The sequence below is a fragment of the Typopeltis vanoorti genome, chromosome 2 (assembly GCF_054136105.1).
Source record: "Typopeltis vanoorti isolate ZY-2024b chromosome 2, IOZ_Tvanoo_1.0, whole genome shotgun sequence".
Lineage (NCBI taxonomy): Eukaryota > Metazoa > Arthropoda > Arachnida > Uropygi > Thelyphonidae > Typopeltis > Typopeltis vanoorti.
Genome location: NC_143550.1, coordinates 119,515,219 through 119,541,211, shown reverse-complemented (window position 1 = coordinate 119,541,211; position 25,993 = coordinate 119,515,219). Strand labels below are relative to the sequence as shown.

Genomic DNA, 25,993 nt, shown 5'->3' with positions numbered 1-25,993 from the left:
GTTGATACTGGCAGTCATTTATTAGGTAGATACCTTCAAGTAGTGTAGGAGTTGGGAATTGATGATTTTTTTTCCATTACTTTAGTTGGATGGCAGTGACTTGCTGCCTTTCTTGGGAATGGATTAAATATAGGCCAATTTCCAGGCTGTGGGATAGATGCCAGTGGAGTAAGACAGTATATACAAGCGACATAGGATAGGAGTCAGTTCTGGTGCACAAACTTTCAGGACAATAGGAGGAATGCCATCAGGGCCAGGAGACTTTTTTTGTGTCTAATTTGGACAGTATTTTTCTGATCTCTTTCTGGCAAAAGGATATAGTGGTCATTGTATGTTGGGCATCTGGAATGGTTGAGACATTTACCATTGTCAATTATGCATGCAATGGAAGCAAAGTGTGAGGCCAGGAGATTGGCTGTTGAATTTCTATTGTGTTTTCAGATAATAGTATACTAGCCAGGGAATATAAGATGGAAGCATTTGCCTGTTGTAGTCTCATTCTTGAAATTGCTTCCAATTACAAATTGGAAGTGATTACCATTTACATTTGAGCAAGATAAAATTGAATTTCATATTGAAAAGAAGGGTGTATAAATAACTTTTGAAATAAATCAAGGTTGAACAGCTATCAGAAGTAACTACAGGCCCAAACACACAAAATTTATTCAAGAAAAAATGAAAGACTTTGAAAACAAGAACCAAACCTTGGAGATTCATTGGCAAACCCTGAATAGAATAAGGACCGATAAAGCAAAACAAGTCATGGGAAGACTGGTAAGAACATAGAAAATAATCAAGAAGGGAACAAGGTGTTCTGGAGGCTACTGAAAAAGCTTAAAAATGGAAGAAAGAGTAGTGTGAAAGAAATCACAGATGATAAAGGTGATATGACTGAAGATAAAGATATTCTAGATGTCTGGAGTAATTACTTTGAAAGATTGGTAAAAGAAACAAGCATTGATAGCATGGTGATAAAAAAACACTAACCAGGAATGTACAGAGTGATCAAAATGAAAGTATCCCTGTTTAAGGCCTTGTGACACACTACCCAGTGATCCAAATGCTACGAAACTTTGCAAGAAAAATTGTTCATCATGCAGAAGTAATATCTGAGGGGGGATTGGAAGGAGTTCCAAAATTCACCACCAGTGATGCTATATGATGTACCAAATGTAGGTGTAGTAATCTTTCTGTGTGTAAAAGGGAGAAAAGGGGCACAAGCATAAATAACACATTTTTATTCACTTCCATTATGCATTCATGGGCTGTACTGTTCAATTTGCTGCCCTTTCCAGTATGCCACAAACTGCATCCTTTGCACAGTGTGTTCAACAGCAGAATGCAGCTAGTAGGAACTGCTGTTGTGCACATGCTACATTATGCTGTCTTTCAGCACTGGCAAGTTATCAGGATGATCCCAATAAACCCTGTCTTTACGAAATCCCCAGAGCCAGAAGTCACAAGGGATCAGATTAGGTGAACAAGGGGGCCATGCAGTGGGAAATGCATGCCTGATCACTCTGGCTTCCGTGAAACATTCTCGAAGAACCTTCTATACAGATCGACTGATGTGTGGAGGGGCCCCATCCTGCATAAAAATGACTGAATCTATATACGGGTGTTACTGTAGCTGTGGCACAACAAAACTGTTTATCGTATCACAATATCTCTTGATAGTAACTGAGCAGATCACAGGATCCAATTGGTGAATGTCCTCAAAGAATGGGCTGATAAGTGAAGCTGTAAACCTGCGCTAGACAGTGCGTTAAGCAAATGGAAAGGAATTTGTTGGATTGCATGTGGATTTTGCATAGCCCATACCTGGCAATTGTGGGTATGCACAGCTCCATTCAGGTGAAAGTGAGCCTCATCTCTCCACAAAATCACCAAAGGCCATGCAGTGTCTAACTCAACTCGAACAAGAAATGTTAAAGCAAATGTCAGTTGGCTTTCAAAGTCCTGCGGGTGCAGCTCCTGTATCAGGGTTATCTTGAATGGGTAGAAATGCAGAATCTTTTGTAGAATTTTCCAGACATTTGTGTAAAGCATATCCATGTGTCTTGATACAGCATGTGCACTGCAGGAACCAATGTTGTTATTCGTAGCCTGCTCTAACTTCATTCACGTGTTGTGAACTGATTGGTTTGCAACTTCTGCAAGGTCTAAATCCCAATGGTCCTGTTTCTTCAAAAACAACCAATCATTCGCTGCAGAGCACATGGAGATAGTGGACCTCATCAACATTTATTCAGGTGATGAAATTTGCAGAGTGCAGCAACAGCATTGCAATTGTTTAGGCAGTACAGCTTCATGAGACATGCACGTTGGAGTAAGGTTGGTGCCATCAATATGGATGGTATTGACAACCAGAATGAACGGATCCCATGTCCATCTTTTAAAATCCTCCTGGCACCTTGAGTTGTGATTATGCAAATTCCATGCATTTCGTGTGTACAGCACCCCTGGTGGTGAATTTTGGAACTACCCCCATCAGATATCTCTTCCACATGATGCACAATGTATTCCTGCAAAGTTTCTTAGCATTTGGATCATTGGATGGCACTCTACAAAGCCTTAAAACAGAGATACTTTAATTTTGATCACCCTGTATATCAATATCGATACTTGAAGCAGAAAATGTAATCAAAAATCTGAAACGTGCAAAGGCAACTGGAGTAGATGATATATGACTAGAAATTCTCAAATATGGATTTATAAAAGTTGTACATTGACTACACTGCATCATTCAGAAGGCATGGTCAGAGGGTTGAATTCCAGATGATTGGAGTAGAGTGTTTATAGTACCATCTATAAAGAGAGAAATAAAAATGTGAGAATTACAAAGAAATTTCCCTACTGAGTGCTCCTGGTAAGATTTATGTAAGTATACTTAAGAAATATCTAAGAAAAATTGTGAAGGTAAAACAAGCTGGCTTCAGGCCAAACAGAGGTTGTCAGGATCAGTTCATTTTAAGATATAGTTGAGAATCTCGGGAATATAACAAGGATTTGTATTTAAGTTTTGTAGATCTGTAAAAAGAATATGACAAGGGTAGACATTATCTACACTCTTATTCAACTTCTGTATAGATCGCATTATGAAGGAAAGTTGTATTAAACCTGATATCAAAATTGGAGATGTTAATCTTTGCTCTTTATTTTATGCAGATGATATTATATTTCTAAGTAAATCCAGTAGAAGTGTGCAGGATTCCCTAACTCAATTGAATAACTGCTGTAATCAATTTAGTACCAAAATCAGCATTAAATAATTAGGGAGTGGCTATATCATAGCCTCACAAAAATGGATGATAATCTCCCTGTCTAGAGCCTCCATAGCTCAGTCAGTACAGACGAAGCCCTTTGGTTGAAAAGACCTGTGTTCGACTTCCGTCTATAACATGAAGAATCAAATTACTGGTTCAACTAAAGAAGACCAGATACTGGTCTCTTTCAACTAAAGGTGAGTTCGCTGGTCTCATATGGAGGGTTTTCTGTCCCTCAGAACAGACAAACCAGCCCTGTGAACACACACTTCTACAGACATAAAATACCTTCCCCACCATCAGGCTCTGTGCCAAGTTGGTTGGGATCACACGCATAAAGTTGCATCATGTAAAAGGCCGACTCCAAACAGATGGGATAAGGCACAAGAGGAAGAAGAATCTCCCTGTCTCTAATTGTTAATGTGTTCTTTCAAGTAATCTTTTGAGCTATTTTGTCAACTTCAGACTTTTAACTCTTTGTTCACCATCCCAAAATCTCTAGTCTCATCAATTTTCTGCAATCCAGTTTTGGTAATCTGGTTTACCTTTTTATAATAGCATAACAAGAGCAGCGAATAGGGGATTTTGCAAAGACATCTGATAGGATGCTACATGACAAGTTGATATTTTGTTGATTTAAATATTAGGACTGGATTGGAAACATGTATACTAATAGATGTCAGAGTTGTATGTGGGGAAGAAGTATTGGGGAGCAGGTAGGTTATAAGTGGTTTTCCACAGCACTGAGACCCTCACTGCTCCATCTTTATGCCAGTGATATTGTCACAGAATTAGAGTGAGTTCTACTGTTGTTTGCAGATTATCTAAAGCTTGGTAGGGTTATTAGTAATAGTGCTGATGATATGGCTCTTCAGGATGATTTGAATGAACTGGAAAGTGGGCAATTAATGAGTGGAGGATGTCAGTTTAATATAGCTAAATATAAGGTTTTGAAATTTGGGATCCACAAATGAGATTCTTCACTTCATACTGAAGTCCAGAGGATATATTACAAAGGCTGTGAGGATCTGGATCTGCAGTGTTAAAGAGGGATGTAGACCATCGGTAAATCCATTGCATAAAGCCCTGATCAGGCCATATGGATTATTTCACTCAGATCTAGTCACCAGGATTTGAAGGATGAAGATAGACTAAAGTCATGCAAATGTAGAGTTTGATGGATAGAAAGTTGCAAAAAAGAGGTATGAGTATTTTCATTTATTTTTTTCATGTATTTTTAATTATGTTGTTGTTCAATTCCTTTCTTTTTTAATAATTGATAAGATGATATATGACAAAATAAAGAACACTGATCTATTTCACATCATTATGATATTTATGGAAAAAAGATAAATTATGATTAAATTGTTTGTGAGGAATGTTTACTGACCTTAATTCTCCTGTTTTATTTATGTAAAACTCGAGTTAAATTAATCTTGGCATTTAGTTAAATTAATTGGATCATTAAATTAATCATTGGTTCTTTGGGAAGTATTTGGTATTGAGACCACATTAAAATGTAAATAAGGATTTTAATAAAAATAAGTAATTAAAACCTGGCAAGTTTCGTGCATCATAATACATCATCAGGGGTAGTGGTACATGAGTTTTACACAACAAAAGCCTATTGTGTAAAGTTTATATACCACTACTCCTGATGATGTAAGTCTTACGATGTACAAAACTTGCTGAGTTTTAATTGCTCATTTTTTATTAAACTCATTATTAATATTATAATGTGGTCTCAAGATCGAAAACTTCCTACAGAACTGCTAAACTACAGAAACTTATGTTTATAATTACTAGTTCATTTAATCTGAACATAAAAATATATTATTATTTATTTTTTTTTTTATTTCAGGCATTTTTCTCGTGTCTTCAAAAAATCAAGGAAAAGATCTGTAAAAAATATCCCAATTATAAATACAGCTACAAGTATGACACAAATTTTCGCCAAAAATTGAAAGATGCACTCTGGTCAACTCGCGTATGTGTACTTGGAATAAAAGGTTATTCAAAAAATCAGTCTTAACTATTGCATCACTAATGTGTACAGATGATTCATGAGAAGTAAAAACAAATTTGAATGGTATACGTACTTATTACAAATCATTCTCCACAGGATTTATTTATCATCTCTGTTTTCCCTATATTAAAGAGTAACCTTGTTTTTGTGAATCACTTGCATAAAAGTACTATAACGGAATTCTGATGAAATGGTAGATATGTAAATTGTTTTGGAGAAAGTGTTATGGCTTTGTGTTTTTCCCATCTGAATGTCATCCAGTGTTGTGATACATAAGCTGATGTATTTTTTGTTTGTGAATCTATTTAGAAACAACATTCCTCTATCTTGTAAATTGTTTGTTGTATTATATACATAGCATATAGATAAACCAAATTTTTTACAGTGTTCACTGCCAAATTTAAAATTAAAAAAAAAAAAATCTACAAATGACCATGTATAATACTCTGCTGATTTATTATACAGAATCTTGAAAATTGCCATATTAAGGCCCATTTAGTATGAATAAAATGGTATCACTACTTAGTTTTGTTATTTTTTGATAATATAGATATGTCAAGGATGTTAATTCATATGATTAAATATAATTGATTCACATAATTATCATAATTTATATAAATTTTTTAAAATTCTAAAACTTCAGATTTAAGTTGTTTTTTTATGTAATCCCATATATATAATAAATTGTTTGATCTCTAATACATTAAGTATCCATGGATGGGCAGAAAGTTGAAAATAAGTCCTGATTAGGGGCTAAAAAAAAAATAAAGTTACAATCTGCAGTTAGATTTCAACTGGAGATTGCAATTTTTAAGGATATACACAAGAGGAGGAAGAGGAGGAGACTGTTCCAACATTCGGTTTCTGCAGGCAACATCTGTTCACTATAATGAAATAGAGGGAAAAGACAATAGAATGGGGAGGGAAGGTAAGAGAAGTGCTATTCATGATGGAAGAAGAGTTATGTCCATCTAGATTGGAGATGCTAGGAGCAAATAGTCACAGTCATTTTGAAGCAGTATAGTGTGAAGTGGAAGCAGACAGGATGAAATGTTTAGTAGGGTGTTGCTATAGACCTGGTAATGTGGAAGGCAGTGGGACAGAAATGTTTAGGCAGATTGGTCTAACTGATAAGAAAAGTGTGATCATGAGCAATTTCGTTTATAGTAATATAGATTGGAATGAAGAGACAGACAGTGTCTGGAACCAAAGAGAATGAATTTCTGGAGTTTTGGAGGGACAACTATCTTCAGCAGTACATAACAGAGGCTACACATGAATCAAGGGTCTTGGATTTGATTATCTTATGAGAAGATATTATTGTAAATGAAGTGTTCATCTTCCTCCAGTTGGCAAAAGTGACCATGAAGGGTGGTAGCAGCCATATCAGGACTTTTGTGAGAAAGGATTATATGTGGAACTATAAGGTGGGTAATTATGACAAACTCAGGAGGTGGTTTCAGAGATATCATGGAATAAGGTATCAGATGGGAAGGAAATAAATGCTGCTTGGTCTATACTCAGGAACTATCTAGCAGAGGCAATGACTGAGTGTATTCCAAATGTCAGGGGATTAAACAAGGTAGGGATAAAATGGATGACTGAAGAGTCATCCATTCATCTAGGCATGCAGTCTGGAAGGAAAAGGCATTGTGGAGGCAGCACAAAATAAGTGGCAATAATCAATTACATAAGGAGTACAAAGAGCAAGCAAGGAAGCTGAATCATTTGGTAAGAGTAGCAAAAGTGCAGTATGAGCAGCAGTTAGCAAATGAGACTAAAACAAATCCTAAGAAGTTTTTTGATACGGGAGAAGGATGTTGGTCAGTGATAATGGAAGAATGATAACACTGAGGAGGATATAGTAAAGGTGTGAAATGAGCAGCTCATTAAAATATTCCACCCTTGTGATTGTAACATAATGCAGAACTTAAGCAGTGGGAACAAGAACAAAAAAACTACTGATGGTGAGTGAGCAGGAGGAATTGAGTAAATTTGATGGTATATCACCCTGTGTCTTGAGGGAATGTTCCAGGGAGTTAACAGCAGCTTTAACTTACATTTTTAATTAACAGATTTTAATAGATTGACCCAAGTTCCAAAGTAGAAAGAGGGCATAATTATTCTACTTCATAAGGTGGGGTGGGGGGGTAATAAGACTAAGGCTTCGAATTATAGGCCAATCTGCTTGTCTTGAGTAGTTTTGGTCAAGGTATTGGAGAAGAAAAAACTGGGTTGACAGCAGCAAAATTATCTTTGAACAGCATGGGTTTGCTAAAGGAAGGTCCTGTTTTAGTAATCTGATTACTTATAACGGGGTGACAAATGTATTAGACAAGGGGGGGGGGGTGCACAAACAGTAGTATATTTAGATTTTACAGAGGCCTTCGATAGATTGCCACATGACAAGCTAGTAGTTAAACTGGAACAGATGGGATTGGATGGTAGATGAGTGTGCTGGATTGGAGACTGGCTGTCTGATAGGTATCAGTAGATAGAATGGGAGTTCATATCTTCTCATCATTGGCCTCTTTAGAGTCAAAAAGTTGTGCTGAGAGCCAGCTTGATAATAAGAGAGGAGGAGAAAAGGTAGAGATGATAGTAGTAGGTAGTTAAAGAGGCCTGTCGATCTATTTGGTCTTACTCAATAGCAAGCTCCAAGCAGATCTCTGACATTTCCTTTCTCCATCTGTTCTTTTTCAGCTTTCCCCGACCAGTCACCTCTTCAGGTTGCTGTCTGGGGAAAGTGAGTGAAAAAACAAATGAAAGAGGAGACTCAAACAAACACATACACTCATACATTTACACATACATATACACAGACTAAGCAGAGTGGGAAACTGAAAGGAAAGGGGAAAAGAGCCTGGCCCGAGTGATGCTGCCCACAAGGAGCCTCACCGCCTTGATGTAGGCCTTCGCCGCTCGGGTTCTCAGGTCTTCCCCTTCCTATGTGAACTAGATATGGACCTTTTTTTTTTTTTTTCCCTCCTTATTTCTTCTTTGAAAGTCTTCTGGCATATTCCATCAGAATTTGTGGGTTTTGAGTCTTTAGTGCAGTGTGTGTTAGTGAGGCTAACAGTTGGATTAATGCATTACCCTGACAGTCATTTAGTCTTAGGTACTTTTGTACTGGAGCCAGTTCGATCTGGGTTCTGTCTTCGAAAAAGAGTTCCCCCCATTTGAATCCTGTGTTGTTCTTGAAGAATATGAACGATGGTTCCCCATCTTTAGTCATTTTTTTAAACAATTTATCTTTTACATATTGGGCTTCCTGATAATATTTCAAGATTACAGAACCGTTTGTGACAGACTTTACGGCAGGTTCTGTTTCCTGCTCTTTGCTTGTTTCTTCTGATGTGGTTTCTTCTATTATCTCTGATTCTGCTGTTGTCTGAGATTGTGGCACCTCTAATTTAGCTGTGGCAGCTTCTCTTTCTGTTGTTGAGGTTTGCTGTGCTGATTGGGGGAGTTCTTGGGTGGGTTTCGAGATTTTGGCTGTCTTGTTTATCGTTTCTTCCTGTGGACTTAGAGGCCGTTTGGTGGAGTCGGAGTTAGCCTCCATCTCCTCTATTTTATTTCCTTTGTCTTCTGGGTGTGGGGAGGTAGTTTCAACTTCTGTTGTGGTGTCCGTTGTCATAGTAGTAGCAGTTTCCTGTAGAGTTGGAAATTGTTCCTGTTCTGTATTTTTTTCTGATGGTGGCTGCGCAGTTGGCGTGATGGTGCCTCCCATCTTTTCCGTGTAGGTTGTTGATGGGCAGGCGTTAATTTTGTGCTCTTTTGTGCCGCATTTTAAGCATGCTGATTGGCTCTGTTCGAGAGTGTGGCCTGCTGAAAGACAATTTTTGCATTTCGATTTGGGGCAGTTTGCTCCTAGGTGATCGAAAGCTCCACATCTGAAGCACTGCTTCTTCACCCCAGGGTAGTTAATCATAACCCGGGCCCAATGAAGACAAAATTTGGGACTTTGCATTTCATCTCGAGAGAGATGGTTACCTCTCCCGACTTCCATCCGGGATTGTCGGCATCGTTGTGTATCTGGATCTCTCGTACTAGGCCCCACTTTGAAAAAATGCTGCGGATGATTTCGTCGTTCTCAGCATACTCTAACGGGAATCTTTGTATCTTTAGGGTTTTCATGATGCTCCCAACCAGGAAGGGAGATACTTTTGTTTTTCTGCAGTAAAAGCCTAGGAGTAGTTTTTCTTTGGACTCCATATTTCTCGCCACCACTTGATATCTTCCTCTGCCGTAAGGTGTGAAACCAAAGATGTTTTCTGCGCCGACGCTGTTTGTGATGGCTTTAGCTATCGCCCTTGCCGGTATCGTGGTGTCAACCTCAAATCCGAGGCACACGTGGCAAAATGGAGGGCATGATAAAAAAAAACCAGGGGGGGTGGCCTAACTAGTCCCACCACCAAGTGTTTCTTCTTGCCCTGGTCCGGGGTTTGTTTTATCTGCGCTGGTCAGTAAGATCGTGAACTCCTGGTGGAGTCCGTATCCGATTTTAACGTTGCAGAACAGATGCTATGTCTAGTCCTTAAGCGTGTAAGAACAGATACTACAATTTGACTGTAGTCCACAGCTCTCTTTTAGGTCCTAGCCAAAAGGCCGAGAAGCAATCATGGGAGAGTGATATCTCAGAAGAGGAATCTCTATGAGTGTGTCCCAGGGATCTGTTTTGGGGTCACTGTTGTTTAATTTGTATGTAAATGACACTGGAAGGGGCTTAAATGGTGATATGCGGTTGTTTGCAGATTAGGAAAAGTTGGGGAGAATTATGAGAAGTATAGCAGATGTAGCCTTGCAAGAGGATTTGACTACACTGTCTGAATGGGCCAGTGTGTGTGTGTGGGGGGGGGAAGAAGTGTGAGAATGAAACATTGTCAGTTTCATGTAGCAAAGTGTAAGGTTCTAAAATTTGGGAAGCAAAGATGGAATGCAGAGTATAGGACTGATGGGGATATCTTAGGAAAGGTGAAGGAAATGAGAACTCTGGGGGTGATGGTGGATAAAGTTGAAATTTCATGGACATTTTGCTAAAGTTGTGAGGACGACACAGTGTATTATGGGCATGATGCAGAAAACACCAACATGTATAAGTAAGGATGTTATGGTTTCATTGCACAGGGCTTTGATCTCTGCACAGTATCCATTCTAAAATGGATACTGTGCAGAGATTTGGTTGCCTGGTTTTCAGAACGATGATAAGCTGTTGGAGTGGGTTCAGAGACAATTTACTAGGTTGGTTTCTGTTTTCTGGAATGTAAAGTATGAGGACAGATTGAAAGGATGCAAATTTCAGAGCCTAGTGGATGGGGGGGGGGGGGGATATGATTGAGACATAGGTTGGCAAGTTGTTAATTACCAGATTAATACGGATGAGATTTATCATGGAATGTCTGGAGACAGGGGGAGAACAATAGGTCATCCCTGGAAACTATAAGGAGTGTTTGAGCAAGGAGGTGGGAAGTAGATTTTTTGCATGGAGAGTGGTGGGTGATTGGAATACATTGCTTGAAAGTTGGTGAGTGCAGAGACAGTGAATGCATTTAAGTCAAGGTATGATTAGCTGTGTGTGTAGAGTGGACCTTCCCATGATGTCTCTTGAATCCATGGAGATCTAATAATAATAATGAATAAATTGATCAGAGACAGGTCATTAATCCAAACTGCTCTCTTCTTTTATGAGGTCGACCAATTTGAGGGAGCGCTTTCGAACTTCTACGAAGCTGCCTACCCATTGAATATTGCTCTTATGTTTGAACAGCTCAAATTATGAGCAATATTTAATGACTGAACAATTTGTATAAAGCTCATAAGTGTATGAAAGTCAAGTAATGCCTTCAGGAAATGAAAACTTAATTTCTTGAATGATGAAGGTAATATATTCATGCTGAGAAAACTTCAGACATTCTAAGCATAAGAAAAGTGAGATCTCATCCTGTCCAGAGATTTGATGTTGTGAAAAGTAAGACTGCAAGAAAAGATTTTTTTCTTTTGAAAAATAGACTTTGGAATCAGAACTTAGGATTGTAGAAGTTGATATTATGGAAGTTTTGGTGATTTATATAGTGCAAGGTTTGTCAAATGAGAAAAGAGGAGTGCAGCCTACATCAGCAAAATTATGGAATGGATTTGCAGTTAACTGGAAATAGGAAGATCATAAATAAAGGAAATGATGTCTTGTGAATTACATCATTAGTTGCAAAGTTTGCACAGAAGGTTCATCCATCATTACACATTGCCTGACTAGAGAAAATGCTAGCCACCCAATTTCAGAAGTAGAAGCTATATAACACAAGGAAAGCTGACCTAATAGGCCTTTGGGTTACACCCTAATTCAAATGCCTTAGTGGTATCAAGAACAACCTCAAGATTCCCATACTTTTCCATGGCATTTCTCTGAAAGTTGATGACTTAAACAAGAATATATCCTGTTGAGGTAAGCGATACAATCTATACTATCAGTCATTTATTAGTTGAGAGGTTTCCTAGATAATAGTTGACTCATCTTTAATGGTTTTCTCCAATTACTTTAGAAGGGATTTTAGTGAGAGTTGGACAGTGATTTGATGTAAAGGTTTGCTGCCCTTCTTAGGTTGAATAGCTAATTTCCAACCTGCAAAATAGAAACCAGTGGAATGAAATGGAAAGAATAAAAAGACAATGTTATTATATTATTTAATTGGGACAGATTTAACTGGAGATATGCAGCTATTTGCAGATGATGCAAAGTTGGAGTATAACAAGCAGTCAAGTAGAAAGGAGGATCAGAATAAACTGTGCTTGAACAAATGAGTGGTAATATCGGTTTGGTGTTGCAAACCAATATTACCACTCATTTGTTCAAGCAGTTTTGAGTTTTATTCAAGCAGTCTTAAGTTTTGAAATGTAGTAGACAAGTATGGAGAATGCAAAGTATTGGTTGGAAAAATTTTGATGGAGATAAGTGAAGGACAGGACCTGACATGCAAAACTAAAGAGACTATAGTTCCATTGTATAAAGTCTTAATTAGGCCTCATGTGGATTGCTGTGACTAGATTTAGTCATCTGGTTTTCATCAAGTTGAGTGTATATGTTGGAAAGGGCTCAGAGTAGACAGACTAAAGTGGTTTGCAATCTATGAGGACAGATGAATGCAATCATTGAATAGATTTTGTGAATAGGAGGGAAGGAGAGGATAATATGATTGAGATCCCTAGTGTACAACCACATCACCCATGTAGCAAAAAGGCCAAGGGTTTGTGGTGAATTGGTACTTTTAGTGTCACAAATGTTCATTTGTAAATATATATTAAAAAAATAATGGAAATATCAAAGCTTATTGGTTGATGGAGCTACTCTGCTTTCCAACCAAAAACAAATTTAAATTATATTAAGGGTACTTAAAAACAAGCTAGATAGGGCTAAATGGCCTCGCCTACTCCCGTATATACGGGAATAAAAAGGCGTTAGCTGATTTTTTTTTTTTTTTACTTAAAAACACATATTTGGCAGTGCAGTTTCAGAAGGTAGGGATGACAAGATATTTAGAGATGAACTTGATGAGTCAGAGCATAAAATATGGGAAAGGTGTTGAGAATGAAGCTCAGTTGTGCAAAATTAAATATGTATGTTGAATAGCCAAAGATGAAACATGAATATAATCAGTACACAAGGATGATGAGGAATGGAATGAACTTTGAAATGGAATAGATTTTGAAATAAAAAAAATAAAATAGCTACTGCCTTTTATTCCATGACAGAGAGTAGGGGAGGCGATTTTAACCCTATCTAACTTTGTGGAGATATTCAAAATAAAAATTAAAGAATAAAAAGAAAGTAAATCCCTAGTAAAGTATATATATACAGGACCATTGACACAATGGTCACCATTGTGTCAATGGTCCTGTATACATGGGCAATCAAAATCACCCATGGTCACTTTTATTTTATGAAACGAAGGAAGATTTGCCACTCCATTTACAAGAACAGTCCCTAATGAAATAATCAAATACAAGACACTTTAATCATTGCATTCCCTCTGTTACATACTGCTAAGGGTTCCTCTTAAAACGAAAAAAAATTCATTCTCTTTGCTCTCAAATGTTTTCATTAGATGGCCATTACTTCTCTGCTACCATGAATAGCAGTGCTCATCCTCTTTTTCTATCCTGTCTTCACAGAAAACATATTTCTCTAATTGTATTCTTGTTGGTTGTCATCCTCATCTAACCACATCTCACTTATTCTGATAATTTTAGAATGAACTCGATCAATGCAACAAGTTTGTACTCCTTATTTCAGATCCTTCTTGCATTTGTATATGTAGTTCATTTCTAGTTCTATAACAAGTTCCATCAATACAATTTCTCATATGCGATTCCCTCACCCCCCCCCTTTTCTGCCCATTCCTTTCTATCATCTTGTCTAAATCCCTGGCCATCTTAATTATCTCTTATCCATCACCCTCACTGTCTCTCTCCTTCTATCCTGGTTTCTCCATTTCCCTATCTTCTATACCTTCCCCCCATCACATCACCTCTCCATTGACAAACTTGCCTATCCTACTTTACTACTCTTCCACATCTCTTTTTGCTTCCTCAGGATCTTATGTTCACTAAAGTCATTACTCTCCCAATCAATAGATCCCCAGCTGACTTAACAAATTTATTCAAATACAGTTCATCTCATATGGTGCAACTCTACTCCCTGCTAAATTACCTCAGTCTGAATGGATCTAATGGGCTTAAGTTATGTCCCTTATGGGAAATTGTTCTTCACACTTTTTTTAAAAATAATATCTGATTTAAATTAATCATCTCCACTGATGGTTGTTCCCATAAACTCATACCATACATTCACAAAATGCACTCCCTTGTCCTAACACAGCCTGGCTAACATAACTGTTATCAGCCAATTCATTTGTTCTTATTATCACTAACCATCTGTTGCTCATTTACTCCAGATATTCAAAACTTTAGTCACTCTGCATTCATTTGTCGCTTCTCTTCACTGGTATTTACACATTTATAATTAGTGATAGCATTAGTCCAGCTATCTCTGATTGGCTACCGTTGGAGATTGAATGTCCCCCCAGGCTCAAAAAATTAGATTGGGCTTAACGGCCTCACCTACTCTCTTTAGGGGAATAAAAAACGTTAACTGATTGTGTTTTTTTTTATATATATACACTATATACGAGGGGTTCCCAAAAATAACCGGAATTATTTTTAAAAAAATTACTAGAGTTTATAATACCATATTCTAGTCTCCAAAGTACTCTATGCGAGTCAATGCATTTGTATCAACGTTTTTTTCCACTGTAGAAACAGTTCTGGAAATGTTCAACTTGAATACTGTTTATTCAGCCGGCAACTTTTCTTTCACTTCGTCCACATCAACGAATAACTGCCCTTTCATGTTTTTTCTTTATCCGTAGGAAACCTTTTCGACGTTTTCATCATTTCTGCTTGTCGAAGATTGGCCAGATGGTAGTTGGTCTTCAATTGACATGTCCCCATTTTTGAAACAGGAAAACCACTCGTAGATCTGCGTTTTACCTAAAGCGTATTCCTTAAAGGCTTGCCGAAGCATGACAATAATTTCATATGCAATTTTATTAAAAAAAATAAAATAAAAAAATTCACGCGCAAATCTCTGTACCTTGTGGTCAGCCATTACAAAATTGCCAAATTTGCACGTAAGCACCAACCAAAAAAAAAAAAAAAAAAGCAGCCGGAACCAACCAGCTCACACAGGAAACGTTACCTGCTAGGCTGGAGCAGTAAACTGCACACTCATGATGCATAGCGGCATCATCCGCAACTTGAAAACGTGGGCGCCAAGTTCAAATTCCGGTTATTTTTTGCACCTTCGTATATATTATTGAGAGGACAGAGGTAGATGGAATAGAAGCAGATTCATTGTGTTTACAATAACAATGATAAGGGATACGGCATTTGCTGCCCTTGTTTCAACAAGCAGAACAGAGAGTGGAAGAATGTTTCCTGTCATTTAATGGTGGCAGTGTTTATGAAAGTACCTGTAGAATAGATACAAAGCCTGAAACATCACGTCTGTGAGATAGAAATTAAAGTGAATCTATATGGGAGAGATCATCTATTAGCCTAATTTCTCTCCTGTGGACAGCATTGAGGATTTTTAGGCAGGTGCATCAAACCAAATGTGAGCAGTATTCTAAACATGGGAGGATATGGGATTTGTATAGACTTAACAGCTGGGTGGGTGAAAAATAGCATGTTGAGTGAAAGACAATGCCTGAAGAGAAATATATAACTAGTTTCTGAGGAAGTTTTGGTGCCATTTGTTTATTCCAGGTAAGGATGAAGGTAAATATCAGTTCAAGGTAGAGATTTATGTATTACTGATATATTTCGGTGTTTGATGTATTTTGTGCACTGAAGGTGAACGGATTGTCTGGTCTCATTGAAGGATGGTATGGAGATCAATGTTTAAGGCACTGGTTGAAAATTACCTTAAGCTTGGAATGTCTGAAATTTCATGGTTTGTCAAATGAGTAGGATGAATGGAGAATACTCTGAACACCGAAGCTGCGAATAGAATTAGTGACGATTGAGAGTAGGTCATTTAAGCAGGACAAAGAGAGTGTATGATAGAACAGAACTCTGAGGCACTATTTCATTGGTCGCAAAGCTTGACAGGAGGCAGCCATCCACCAGGATACCCACTGAATAACCAAAGAAACAACTGGCTAACCAATCAACTGGATAACCTCATAAATTTCAATACCAATAAAATCCAGTTCTGTACTATTTCCCATAAAAAAAACATTTTTTCCCAGTATCCTTTTTGACGATACCCAAATTTCCAGACAGTTTGAGATTCTCTTCTTGGAATCATTCTCACATCAAACCTCTCCTGGCATAAACATATCACAACCATTACATCCTCAGCCTAAAAAAAACAAAACTAGGATTTCTCTTTCGCTCAAGACGTTACTTCACCCCCGAACAGCTATTAACATTATACAAATCCGCCCAGCTATTGAATACTGCTCCCACATATGGGGTTAGGCCCCTAAAAGCTCTCTCAAAATACTCAACTCAATACAGAGGAGAGAAATTAGACTTATCAATGATCTATCCCTTACCAACTCTCTCCCCCCACTTTCACACAGACGTATGGTCTCTGCAGTATGTATATTCTACAACTATTTCCATGGGAAATGCTCATCTGAAATAGCATCAATAATTCCTCCGCTCAGTACTAAGCTCATTGGAACACGTACAGCTGCTGCACAACATCCTTTCACAGTACACCTAAAAACAAACAGAACAAGTTTCTTTTCCTCTTCCTTCATCCCTGCAACAGCTACACTGTGGAAGTCACACACCTGCTGTGTTTCTCAAGGAATACAATTTAAAGTCATTCAAATCAAATGTAAACAAATTCCTCCTTTCCCAAGCCACTACCAATACACAGTACTAATGTATGATAGGTTGACCAACCAATCTCTTGTGTATGGGCACAACATAAAAAAATTAAAAAAAAATCACAGAGGGTTGCAGATGGACCATAAATAATGGAAATTTGATTAGCAAGACTCGATATCAAATGTGATCAAAATGTCTCACAGTGTTAGTAGCAACAGCACATGTTTTTCTGAACCTTTTCATGGTATATTTCAGTGGTGTGTGATGCAGGTAGGTGGTTTGCCATGGACTTTGAATGGCAGAATGCATTTTCTATATGGTTCCAACTCACAAAAGATTAACTGTAGATGAGTTAGTCGATCTCTGGCACGGGCAAGCAGGTTTTTCCTCCCGGAAACTCGGGTTTTTCGTCCTGTAAACTCAAGAAAATCGATCGTAGAACCCACATTATTTCAGACATTAAAATATATTGTTAGAGTTAGAGACCACGAGATGGCGGCACATTTGAGCCGTCTCTCTTCACTGCGTACCGCTTAATTAGTGATAGCCTTGGGCCATCTGTCTCTGATTGGGTACCAGTGGAGATTGAACTGCCCACTCAGTCTCCAAAAGTTAGATAGGGCTAAATGGCCTCGCCTACTCCCGTATATACGGGAATAAAAAGGCGTTAGCTGATTTTTTTTTTTTTCTGAATATTTTTTATAGCTGTACCATTTTTACATAATCTGAAAACTCTGCTCTAGAGACCAAACATGAAACTTTTTCAATCCACACTAGGCCATCAATAAGCGGTGAGATAGTATCACTGTGGTCGATGAAATTCACCTTCCATCTAGAGACAGTCATAAATATCCATTCCCATGGCAGGATTCGAATCCACAGACTGTTAGTTGGATAGCGGGTCTAACCAATCGGCCAACCAGGTTGGTATACTGGTGGTTGTTGATTAACTGGTGGGTCTCTGAGTAGTAGAGAATATGATTGCTGATGACTTTCTCTGTTATTCTGGAGAGAATTGAGGTGATGACGATTGGTCAGTAATTTGATGACATACTTCTATCTTCCTGTTTTAGAAGATAGAAGAATAGGGTCGATAAACGATTGCTCCTATGCATTATGGCAAGTACCAGCTAAGTATGAAGGATTGTGAAGACAATACAGCATAGATATTGTTTAGCACAAAATTTGAGTACAGTTAGAGAAATTCCATCACAACTTTTAAGACTTTTTGATATCAAAGTTGTTTAATATTCTCCTTGTGTCTTTTGGCTGAAAAATCACAGGAGAAATATGGAGCTCAGGATTTGATATGGTGGGAGGAGATTTGCTTTGGTCATCTCTGCAGGAGTCAGAGGAAAAGAGTGGTGTCAGGTGAAAGAATTTATCTTTGCGTGTTGTAACAGTGGGGCAATCTGGATGAAAGAGGTGGAGGCAGATAAGCAGAAATTAGATCCCAATGCCTCATCAAGAGACCAGAAAACATAGTTTTATTTGGAGAGTTTACTGCTGTTGTTGGTTTTCTTTATAAAGTCAGATTTGAATTTGCATTCTTTACTTGCTTCAGCACAGGAATAATATCAAGTTTGAATACTCGATGGAAGTCACCTTTGGTAAGCTGAGTTATTTTTCTTCAACTGTTTTCGTATACTTTCTGTTGAACCAGAGTTCAGCAGAAAGTATAAGAAATTGCTAACTGGATAAGAATTTTGGACAGAATGAGGCCTTCATGCCAGTGAGGATAATTTCTGTGACTTGATCAGAGCAAGCTCAGACGAATGGAAGCAATAGACCATGGAAAGGAAAAATAGAAGTTCCTGAGGTCGATCACAGTAGTGTTCCTGTGATCGGTGAACGGTGATAAATTTCTACCGTTAAATTTTCTCAAATTTCTTGGTGTGAAAGGACATGAGATAGGGAGTGCATGTAGAAAAGAATTTCCGTGAGACTTGCACAAGTTAGCGATCTGAATTAGCAAGAGAAGAGGTGATTTCTGGAGTATCTGAAAGGAATTAACAAATGTATTGAGAAGCTGAAGAGGATTATCGGGAATTGGGTTAGGTATATATATGGTTACTATTAAGACATTGTTTATAGTGAATAATTCTGCATCATGTGGAACTTGGCCAGTGGTATTAGATGGGATGCAGATGGGTGAGCTTCATGAAGAGGAAGGTGGAAAAGGTCAAAGAGTTTTGAAGTTTGGAGAGTAACAAATATAATAGACAAATGCTATGTTGCTAAACGGAGCATGGAAACCTTGTGCCAGAGGAGGTCAAAGCAATGACGCAAAATTAGTTATTCTCTAGCAGTAAACACCTTTTGGTGGTATTGAGTGCAACAATGTGACTGAATTAAAGAAAAGATATGAAAGTTGGTGTGAATGATGTGTAGCCTCCCTGTGTGGGTCCCTAACTTCCTAGTAGTCGCTAATAATAATAATAATAATAATAATAATAATAATAATAATAATAATAATAATAATAATAATAATTTCATATACTTGTAAAATATGAAAAGCAAAGCGCACTTTACTGTACTGTGTAGAATCTAAACATGTTACATTCAGTAAATAAAGTGGTTGTGTTGCCAGCAATAGTATTTACATTACATCACTTATAGTTCATTTTCTATAGCATACCTATTCACAATAGTTATCAACATGTAAGCTATTTACAGGTCAAATGTTTTGGTAAGGTAACATTAATAGAGTATGGGAACAATATATGTTGAAAGTGAAAAAAAATAACAACATGAATTATTGTCATTCAATAAAGCCATAACTAAAATACAGGGTCTTTAAAAGCGTCTTTTCAACTAAAGTTACGAGATGGCAGGTACACTTTATTTGAGATCATCTTATGAGTAAACAGAATAGCCATATTCGATTTACTTCTTTGTTAGAATTTTTTTATGAGGTGTACATATAGAGCATGGCTGTTAATTATGACTTGATCCACTTGTAACCACTCAAAGCCTCAACTAGTTAATAATGGATCAAACCTCTGTAATATATCTCACAGAATAATTTAGATTAATATGAAATAGCTATATTAATCTAAAATATGTACTTCGTTATCATTCTTTGGAACACCAATGGAAACAGCCATCTTCTTGTGGACTTTTGCAACTCTCAGAACTTGATATCTCTTCAATCAAAATTCCCAAAATAAATTAGAAAGAAAATGAATCTGGCAACGTCCCAATGGAGCTAACGGTCAAATTGATCATATCTTAATAAATGGCAAATGGATAAGGTCAGCCTAAAACTATAGAGCATACAAGAGCATAGAATTAACCTCTGATCACAGAATTGTAAGTGCACGATTAAAGCTACGACTAAGAGCATCTAAATTAAAAAATACCTCATATACAATTGGGAAGAATTAAATGACTCTAACAAGGCAAATCAATTCCAGCAACTCACAAAGCACAACCACTCACAAGCAGTATCGAATGATAACGCAGACAACATACTTAAAGCAATAGTTAGCGTCATTCATCAAGCAGCCTCTCAAACATATCTTCAATCAAACTCACAAAAATAGTATAGATAAAGACGGAGTAACCAAAGAAACAAACTCACTGATTGACAAGCGCAATAAAATAAAACGCAAAGTAAAAACCCAAGATTTCAATATAAAAATGAACTAAAGCAATTAAACACAGAGGTATATGAAGCTCTCTCAAAAGATAAAGAAGCCTATATCCAGAACGTCTGTCAAGAGCTAGAAAACTGTCAAAAATTGCAAAAAACAATAGAAACTTACAAAATGGCAAAGTCCCTGAGCACAGTAGAAAGGAAACCCAAAATATTGAGAATCAAGAAAAAAGGTGGAACCTCGTTTGAAAACAAGACCGAAGAACTTGATGAGTGGAAGGCACACTTCCAAACTCTGCTAAACACGCCAACCCCAAATATGGATTTCATCTCGAAAACCATAGTAGCGGAAACTCTTAGCATCAACTGCGACGATTTTACCATGCAGGAGTTCAATGGCCCTTGAACAACAAAAAAAGAAGGAAAATCACCAGGAGCAGATGGCATCACAGTTGAGGCTTTAAAGCACTGGCTCAACAGATATCAAAGAACAATATCTACACATACGCACTTTCCTCTGGGAATGTTCCTGAACAGTGGAAAAAGGGTCTAATAATACCAATGCAAAAAAGGGTAAGCTGAACAAACCTGAAACTACAGAGAAATCATACTCCTCTCTGCTCCACTAAAAATCTACAATAGAAAGATATTAAATAGAATTAAACCTGATTTATTCGTATAAATCAGGCTGGATTCCTCAAAAAAACGTGGTACTCTAGAGCACTTTCACTGCATCAGAAGACTAATAGAAGATTCAAAGGACAAGAATCTACCATTGCTTTTGAACTTTATTGACTTTACTAGAGCATTTGATTCTGTTGACAAGGAAACTATGAGAAATGCTCAAACTTTATGGCATTCTACCTAAACTTATCAGGACCCTACCATGGCACAATCAAGGCACCCTACCATGGATACCAAACCACAGTACTAGTTAATGGAGACAAAACAGACAGTTTTTCCCATCACCACAGGAGTCCTACAGGGAGATATTCTGGCCCCATATCTCTTCATCATAGTGATTGACTATATTTTAAAATTAATGCAAGTTAAATATGGAAACCTTATCAAAGACCCATATATACAGATGCACCTTGAAGACCTGAGCTTTGCAGATAATATAGTCCTCATTGACTCCAACATTGCTCGAGTTTCTGTTTATTAGAACGATGATGAAAAAAAGAAAGAAAGAAAGGATTCCAGTTTCATAGATTGCACATCAAAAAATAAAAATAAATAAATAAATAAAAAATAATAATAAGAGCCTGTGTAGCTCAGTGGATGTTGCGTTTGCACACCATAGCGCTTGACCGCACGAACGAAGACTTCTTGGTTTCGAATCTAGTCGGCGACTAGAAGAAATTTTTCTAAGCCTTCTTTCGACTGGATCCCGAGTTAGTCGATCTCTGGCACGGTAAAGTGGGTTTTTCTCCCAGAATCTCAGGTTTTTCGTCCCATAAACTCATGAAAATCGACCGTAGAACCAACATTATTTCAGACATTAAATACGAGTGTTAGGGTCAGGGACCACGAGATGGCGGTACTTGTTGAGCCGTCTCTCTTCACTGCGTGCCGCTTAATTAGTGATAGCCTTGGGCCAGCTATCTCTGATTGGTACCAGTGGAGATTGAACTGCCCACTCAGTCTCCAAAAGTTAGATAGGGCTAAACGGCCTCGCCTACTCCTTATATATGGGAATAAAAAGGCGTTAGCTGATTTTTTTTAAACGCTTTCATCTTCCACTTAAGTGATTCAAGAAAAACGTCAGAAACATTTATTGTTATTATACGAGCACCTCCATGGGGTCCTTAGACTCATCGTGGGAGGTTCACTTAAAAATAGTAAATGACAATTATCAATACCAGTGCAATACTGTCATATTTTGCATTGAAGTCATTCACTAACAAAGCACACACAACTGACTCTGGCAATCTATTCTCCAAGCAAATAAATCTAGTCCTTACTCCCTTACTAACCACACTCTTACTCAATTTCCTTTGATGATCTCTAGTTTTTCCTCACATTATGCATTTATTGTAATATTTCGTTCACATCAATTCCATAAACCCCATAAGCAACTTATATGTAGCTGTCACATCTCCCCCTTAGCCTCTAACCAGCCAGCTTCTGTACCCTAGAAATCTTCAATCTCTCCTCGTATGGAGCATCACCACAGTCCTGGCACCATTTTAGTTACTCTCCTTTGAATCTTCTCCACCTCATCCACTCCAAGAAACTCAGACTCCTAAATCTTTGCGCAGTAATCCAGATGAGGCCAACACTAATAAAGGTTGCCAATTTCGACAACAGAAAAGATACAACAGATGGCGCCAATAGTTTCTTCTATTTTTGAAAAGTTCAGTTTCTTTTTGGACAGAGAGTGTATTCTTATTTATTATCACTGCTGAAAATGTTCTTTCAGTTACTCCCTATGAATGAGGTAGGCACTGTACAGCTTTAACTGATATTGTTAAATTAGGAAACATTTGTTCTCTTATAGCATTTTTCATTTCAAAAACTTTATTCAAAAAAAAAAAACAAAAAAAAACATGAATTCTTGACCTTTTTTCAATGTTTCTACAGTCTTCAATAGTTGCCATTCTCCATCAAGCTCTTCATAATGTACATTTTCTGCGTCTAAAAACTGACCATTGTCAGCTGGATTTATCTTTTCAATTTACGCTGTGCATCAATAAAAAGTGGTTACTCATATTAAACTCTTTAATGTTTCCAACTATTTTCATTGTCGTAATGATCTTATAACGCCAGAGAAGTGTTTGAATAGCGAAGAATATATATTCATTGGCTAATGCCAGTCGGATTGCGTGAGTATAGAATCAGGGAGTGAAGAGAAGGTTATCGAACAGTGAGTGGGGAATTTAAAAAAGAGAAATCATGCTTGTGTCACTCAATGTGACATATGGGGAGGTGGGAGAAGAGAAAAATATTAAACTCATATGTCTAACTCTCATGTTGTTGTTATTCTTATTATTCGGAAGGAATAAAGTACTAGATATGTTGGTGAACGTACTAGAACACTAAAAATTTATTAAAAGTGCTAGATCTAGTACGAAACTACTAGTGTTGGTCACTCTGATTGCATTTCTTCGGCGATGACAGGAACTCGTTCGGCTGCGACAAATCAGCATGCACGTGGATCGGTACATTCATCGAACAATTTTACGGAAGGATATCTTGAAATACCAGCGAATTCTCCATGACCTCTAGAACTACTGCTCGCAGGACCCCGACTTTTCTCTTCCTCGAAAGGCTTGCCACAGGAACAAAAAAGAAAGAGAGAGCTTTTCCCCCCTCAATCTCTGCCTTTTATATCATTTACCGTCCCTTGGCCTTCGAAAACTTCCCGGATTTACTGGAGGCTCCCTTACGTCACCCACGCTTACGTTAGGTTTTGGTGGCAAAACTCATATAATCCAGGGACTTTGAGACTATTGTTGACATTATTTTACTAGCCTAATCCTGTCTGATCTTTTTAGTTACAATTGCTTGTGATTCTACATTCAGTTATTCTAACATTATATCACAAATTTTATTACATTACAGTAAGTTACATACAGTTCCAATTATATGTATTTTATCGAAAAAAAAATCAGCTAACACCTTTTTATTCTAGTATATAGGGAGTAGGCGAGGCCGTTTATCCCCTATCTAACTTTTGGAGACTGAGTGGGCAGTTCAATCTCCACTGGTACCCAATCAGAGATAGCTGGCCCAAGGCTATCACTAATTAAGCGGACGCGGTGAAGAGAGACAGCTCAACAAGTGCTGCCATCTCGTGTTCTCTAACCCTAACACTCGTATTTAATGTCTGAAATAATGTGGGTTCTACGGTCGATTTTCATGAGTTTGTGGGATGAAAAACCTGAGTTTCCGGGAGAAAAAACTCACCTTCCCGTGCCAGAGATCGACTAACTCAGGAACCGGTCGAATAAAGGCTTAGAAAAATTTCTTCTAGTCGCCGACTAGATTCGAAACCAAAAGTCTTCCTTCATGCGGTCAAGCACAGTGGTGTGCGAATGCCACATCCACTGAGCTCCACTATGTATTTTATGGCCGATGTAAAATCAATCTAGGTGAAAAATATTTATATTTTTCACCACAAAAGATTTTACACTATGTACCTCGATTTCCTCTATCCTTGCTTCCACATTAATCCCTGTCATAGCTATTACAGTAATATCATCGCTCGATAATTCAACTAATTCGCCTGCTTTAGTCGTTCTTCAAAACCATTGTACTGTGGGTCATTATCTGTTTTGATTGCCACATATTGAAAGAACGCTTTCGGATTACTCTTGGCTAATCTCCTCTCATACTTCGATTTTGCCTTCGTTAACATATCAGTCACTTTTCTAGCTTGTGCTTTATATTGCTCATGGGTTTGCTGGTCATCTATATCTACGAATCTCTTCAACATACTTTTCTTTCTTTTTAACTCCTGCTTATTGCAGTAATAACTCATCCATTTAATTACTAGTTTGTTACTTCTCTTTAATTCTTGGTATGCAGTTAACGTTTGCTATTTGTTCCTTCAAACACCCCTTTATTCCAAGCACCACTAACATCTCTTCCCAGAAGTATATTCTCCCATGGTGCCGCTCCAAACAGTCTTCTAATTTCTCGTAGTTCCACACCTTTGTAATTCCACACCAAACCCTTCTTTACTGAAAATTCCACATGCTTAGCTACCTCCCAGGTCAATACTGAATGACTGCTGGCTTCTATTGGCAGCAATATATCCTTCTTAGTTATACACAAATCCTCAGATGTAATCACAAAGTCCAGCATTCTCGATCCTCTTGTACCTTAGTTATATGCTGCCTTAGATAATTGTTCTTTAAGAAGCTGCAAAAATTCCATTTACTTCCGCCCATATCACCTTGCGTCCTTCCAATCTATATTCCCATAATTAGAGTAACCATAATAATTACTTCTCCTCTATTTATTGAATTTATTTGCTAATACATATTGCCCACATCATCCTTTGCATTCCCTGGCCTATTGCAGCAACCAACCAAATACTTTGCATCCCACACCAGACAGCCTCAAAAGCACCGATTTCTATTTTACTGATTTCCTGATGTGCTAGCATTCTTTTAGGCTGCAACGCATCTGATAGCATCAGTAATCCCCCCCTTTTTTTTCCTATTTGCTCTATCCGCGATCCTTAGGCTACAACATTTAACACTAGAGTCGAATGGTTGCAGAAATTCAAGAATTCCAGTAAATCAAAGCTTTTGTCTTGTGACATGACTTCCAAAATGTAAAACCTGCAGGAGAAACTGATATTCCACAAACATATTAAAAAGACGAGTCTTTGACTCCATGAGGTCTTGGGGTAGTAATAATAATAAAACTGTGAACTGAGGAGAGCATTTACGTTGATGAAATCGGTCCATTTGGAAACACATGTCCAGCCAAACATTTTCTATTTAAGAAAGAAGTGCAAAAGTTTCATGATTTTTTGCATCCTTTAGGATGCAAACAATATTAGGACATTTATCGGCAGTAACCTCTTACACAGACAATGATATCATAGGATTTCATTAAAAACAATATTCGGAATTATTAGCGTCAAACGTGTAAGGATCAGTACCGTCGACAGGGTGTAGCATAGAGGCAGCCAGCCTCCACGGCGCGGCTTAATAAAGGCGCTCGTTTAGCCATATTGCAGTAAGCGCCATC

The 25,993-nt window shown here is 37.7% G+C and overlaps 1 protein-coding gene across 4 annotated transcripts in view; it reads left to right on the top strand.

The window, feature by feature from the left end:
* LOC150109379 (uncharacterized) overlaps window positions 1-5,817 on the top strand; it is a 78,470-nt gene extending 72,653 nt beyond the window's left edge. For all 4 annotated transcript variants that reach the window (XM_090407792.1, XM_090407789.1, XM_090407791.1 and 1 more), the window contains exon 5: window positions 5,128-5,817. In XM_090407792.1, coding sequence (XP_090263918.1) covers window positions 5,128-5,298 — 171 coding nt within the window. In that variant the 3' untranslated portion in view covers window positions 5,299-5,817. The remainder of the gene's footprint in view (window positions 1-5,127) is intronic.
* Window positions 5,818-25,993: the final 20,176 nt, after the last annotated feature.